Genomic DNA, 4,951 nt, shown 5'->3' with positions numbered 1-4,951 from the left:
GACAGTATAATAATAAAACAAAAAAAACAAACGTCTTAAATTATTATTGTATTTTAAATATTCAGAGTATTTATCTATTGTTACCGGTTTTGCCTTTTTTACTTATCTTAATATCTTGACTTGATTAAATGATTATTGTAAAATATTTTTCATTAAGAATGTTATCTCATAAACTCGATAATTGTCTCGAGTAAATATTTGTTTTGTTGCTGAAGAAAATATATCCGGCTTGGAAAGTACAGTCCGTCCAAGATATTTTAAAATATGACTCAAAGCAGTGACCTTTACAAGATAACGAAGTTGACGCGGAAAATTTTGTCCCATACTTAATAAAGCAGTTATCACATTATAACAATGTTAATTTATTAAATATTATGTTTCAATTATAATTACTTTCAATTTCTGTTAAATAAAAAGCTTGACAGGAGAGAAAAATGTTATTTATCCGTCTATATTGCTATTTATCCGTCTGTTGTTTATATGTTTCTAGTACATATACTATGTATATATTTATATTATGTATACTATGTATATATATTTATGTGTGCCTGTTGTATGTACCCCACTGATTGTTAACAAGTACTGGATTTTTAGTTGACACTGGATGGGCAAAATACATATATACATTGTACTTATTAATTTTGATACATTATACATTGTACATTGATACATTGTACTTATTAATTTTGATACATTATACATTGTACATTGATACATTGTACTTATTAATTTTGATACATTATACATTGTACATTGATACATTGTACTTATTAATGTTTTCTTTATTACAAATTTATTGTTTTGAATAAAATGGATTTAAGCAATTGATAAATTAATAGTTCATTAAATTTTAAATCGAGATGCATATGATATTTGGTTAAATTATTATAAAAATACCCTGACAACACCCCCTTTTTTATTTAAAGTTCAGCTTTATTTAGTTTGAAGTATCTTTTCTATAATAGGAGAGATGATTCATTAAAAATGGTTTGTTTTAATAATATTCTTACTAATCTACTTTTGTTATATTCATTAAAATAAAAATCATTAAATGTCTTTTTGTATTCTTGAAACCCTTATTTAGAACTATAACTGCCTGTTAGGGAATTAATCTCGATTAAAACATCTGTTCTGCGAACTCAGGGTATGATCTTTGAAAAGAAAAAAAAAGTCTATAAAGCTACAACCCATGAAGGGTCAGGGGTTCAGTACTATGTAAGGAAGTACTGTTACTTGACCGACGGTTGTGCAAGGAGGTGATTAAGTGAATAAATATTAATTTGCCACAGCCGGACTTAGTTGGACCACAGGTCTTTATTTACTATGCCACCCCGCTCCACTTGAATAGGAGAACCTTATATAAATATTTTATGATATAATTAATGAAGATAGCACATATTTTTATTAAAAATAGAATACTCTTGTATTACTTTAAATGCAAGTTATAATAAATCAATAATATATTCGAAAGTTGGTTTCTAGAACATTTCTCTATTTGTAATATTTTTCATTTATGAATGAAATTTTATGAAACCAAAGCGATAATTGTGTTCATGAAACACTGCCTACACCCGACAAACCCGTTTTTCCCCCGCCTGCCAACTGTCACTTTTCAAAGCTTTTTAAATAAATGGGTAATTTTCAGTTAAGTATAGCTAAGATTTTCATTTTTATGCCAAAATTGTTCTATTAATTTTTTTTTATTACAGGTCTTTTGAAGCGTACTCTTATGTTTAACACTTCACAGACTGACATGGATAAGTAAGTTGTTAAACTTCAAATGCTCATTAAAGTGCATCAATCATTATTATTACCACTACCGAATCATTGTTAGTTACTTAGCCGAAGACCTTAGATGGAATGCCGAGCGTTTCCGAAAGTAGACGAATGCGACCGACATCAACCAAGAACCTGATTTTTATTGATTGGATTAAAAATCTGGCGGTGGGGCGTGATTCTAACCAAATCACTTCCTTGTACAACCGTTGTTCTAGTTACAGTACTTTCTTACAATGTACTAAACCCCTGACCCTTCATGGGTTGTAGCGGTACAGATTTAATATTAATACTCGTTTATGTATTTTCTTTTATTTACAGTTTTTCTTATTTTGACAGCCAATTAAGTTATTTCAGGTTGAATTGAATTCGAATCTGGCTTTGGCAGATAATTATTGTCTATTACTCAGTAGCCGTGAATCAACCCCATGGGTTCTGGAACCCTCTGGGGTCCACTTAGCCCAATAAAGTGGGGACCCTTAATTGGGGAAAAATCTGGCGGATGAGCATGATCTCGAAAAAATCAGCTCCTTGTACAACAGTTGTTCTAAAACCAGTGCTTCCTTATAAAGTAATAAACCCATGACTCTTTGTGGTTCTCATTATATTGAGCCTGAGGAACTCCGAAACGAAGGGGCTTGTCCCTCCACTTGAGAAGGAAAAAGCAGAACCCAGGAAGATCTCGGCGCTTCTGTCATTCGCGTCCCTTGTACTGGAAGCCAGTGGAGGTGAGTGGAAAATCTGGCAACGGCCAGAACTCCAAAATAACTCTTAACAATAGGTCTCTCATACCGTAAACTGCCTTTTCAACATTCGGGGAGGTTCATAGGGATGGGTTAAGTTGATAAGGATTGAGCGAGACCTACAGTCAAAATGTGATTGGAGTGTCACTGATGGGTAGTTTCTCCACAAGTCTGTATTATTTCATTGCTTGATTCACAACATATTTACTTGTATTAATAGTTTTAATTCAGTTGTAAATTTCAAGAAATAAAAGTTTAAAATAATCTTGCGTCCTTTAAGATGGTAGAGAAAATAAAGTGGGATAAGGAAAAAAGCTAACAATTAGTATTCAGGTTGAATGAGCACTCATTACGTCTGATTTAAGTAAACTTGAAGATTATATAATTCATTGAATTTCTAAGTTGATTTAACAACTGGGGGAGATATGATAGGAGTTCCTTTCTAACTGGAGCTGATAAGAAACACGCTGTCAAAAATTGGCTTTTATTTTTAAATATATAAAATCATCATGAATTAATTTTAGAAACTTATTTTTACTTAGATATGATTCATTCTTTTTTTAGAAGGGTTTAAATTATGAAATAGATTCTTATGAAGGAGAAGTTGCTTTTCAGACTTTAAATTCCAGCGGTTTGAGACCCAAGGGTTAACATAATTAGGTTCGTTTTGTAATAATATAATAAATTATTAATATTAGTCTAATTAGAACTATAAAGAGGAAAGGCATTCGGTTGAGGAATTAAGATTAGAATTCTTTGACATAACTGCCATAATTACAATGTTGTCAGCTGGAGGGATCGATAGAAAGGAAGCGATATACAGTAAGCTGCGACAGACTGGGCTGCTAAGAAGGAATGGTTGACACATATTTTATTGAGAGTTTTGAGTTATGAGAACTCTCATTCTAGATAAACGGAGGTCGCGTTCAGTGAAATTAAAACCATTGCATATTGCCAATGAGTCAACGCACAGTTTGAAGAGACGGTTATATGACGTGTGATAGTTGTTTTAGGAAAAATAAAGCCTTAAAATGGCTTCTGGTGATGGCGTTGATGAAATTCAAGTTTTAGATACGTTTAGTAAAATGAAAACTGGGACGAATGCTGAGTTTAAAGATAACGAGAGTTACAGAGGTAAGCCATGCCTTAGCTGACAGGTTTCATTCCATAAATGCACTATTAAAGTAGGATGAATGAACACACCCACTATTTGTCAAAGTTGCCAATTTTCATAATTTACCCTACAAAAAGAAAAATCAAGTATTATATCAAATAAATCTTCATTTATACTCTTATTTAAGCATGAAATTGTAAAATTCCCATTCATTATTGACAGTTATGACTACTTGTTGGCATACTTACTCTGAATTGAGTTTCTTGACAGAATTTTAAAAGTACACTATTTTTATTATTATGCAACAAGTGATAAAGGGGAGTCTCCTTTATCTTTCACCTGATTAGAAGGACACTTTGTTGTAACAAATAAGTTACCTTATCATGAATATTTTTTTTTGGAGGGTTAAGAAAATAAGTGGTAATTTTGTCATCTAAAGTGAAAGTATTTTTTTCTTATGTAAATTTTACAGAATAATTTCTATTTGTTATTGTATTGTTACAGAAGTGGATGAAGATGGAATTGATGATTATGGGAAGAAAGATGTATGTTCACATTTACTTTCGATTTTTAGTTTTTTATTGTTATTTCCACCATACTTCATTATTATTATTATTATTTTAAGGGTTCGCTATCACGACAAAATGGTGCGATGGCTAGAAATAAGTCTGAAAGAGAAAAGAAATTGGGACACCGGAGGGTAGGGACTGGAGGCGAAGTAACGTACAAGAAGGTTAGTGAATTTAATATTACAGTCTTGAAGATCATTTACATGGTTTAGTCAAGTCATATTTGAAATATGCACAAATGATGTGATTAAAATCTTAAATGTAGGGTAAGGTCAATATCATGTACAACTTTCAGTGGACCTATAAAAGTGTTCTTGTTTTTTTATTGGATTTGCAGATTTTATATTTTTACAGATTATCATTTTATATTTATGTAGTTTTGTATAATTTTTACAATATTATGAGTAGTTAAAGGTTTTGTGAGATAACACGTCAAACTTTACCATTACAATAAATTTATTTCCAAACTTGAATAACTCTCTTCATTGTGATTGATAAATCTTTTTAGGCCGATAAATAATCAGTAAATTATTTAAATGAACAATTTTTTTAAATCGAGATGCATATGATATTTGGTTAAATTATTATAAAAATACCCTGACAACACCCCCTTTTTTATTTAAAGTTCAGCTTTATTTAGTTTGAAGTATCTTATCTATAATAGGAGAGATGATTCATTAAAAATGGTTTGTTTTAATAATATTCTTACTAATCTACTTTTGTTATATTCATTAAAATAAAAATCATTA

The 4,951-nt window shown here is 30.7% G+C and overlaps 1 protein-coding gene across 15 annotated transcripts in view; it reads left to right on the top strand.

The window, feature by feature from the left end:
* The first annotated feature begins 3,265 nt into the window (after window positions 1-3,265).
* Window positions 3,266-4,951, top strand: part of PIP5K59B (Phosphatidylinositol 4-phosphate 5-kinase 59B) — a 78,237-nt gene continuing 76,551 nt past the window's right edge. For 2 of the 15 annotated variants that reach the window (XM_014430968.3, XM_014430969.3), the window contains exons 1-3: window positions 3,268-3,653; window positions 4,138-4,178; window positions 4,259-4,366. In XM_014430968.3, the coding sequence (XP_014286454.1) occupies window positions 3,551-3,653; window positions 4,138-4,178; window positions 4,259-4,366 (252 nt within the window). In that variant the 5' untranslated portion in view covers window positions 3,268-3,550. Of the gene's footprint in view, window positions 3,654-3,872; window positions 4,054-4,137; window positions 4,179-4,258; window positions 4,367-4,951 lie in introns of those variants that run through there. The other 13 variants (XM_014430971.3, XM_014430970.3, XM_067048929.1 and 10 more) reach the window with 11 other exon arrangements.

Source organism: Halyomorpha halys, unplaced genomic scaffold (genome assembly GCF_000696795.3).
Source record: "Halyomorpha halys isolate HHAL.00 unplaced genomic scaffold, Hhal_1.1 Scaffold929.1, whole genome shotgun sequence".
Classification (NCBI taxonomy): Eukaryota; Metazoa; Arthropoda; class Insecta; order Hemiptera; family Pentatomidae; genus Halyomorpha; species Halyomorpha halys.
Note: the sequence above shows the minus strand (reverse complement) of the source record. Positions and strands in the feature narration are given on the sequence as shown.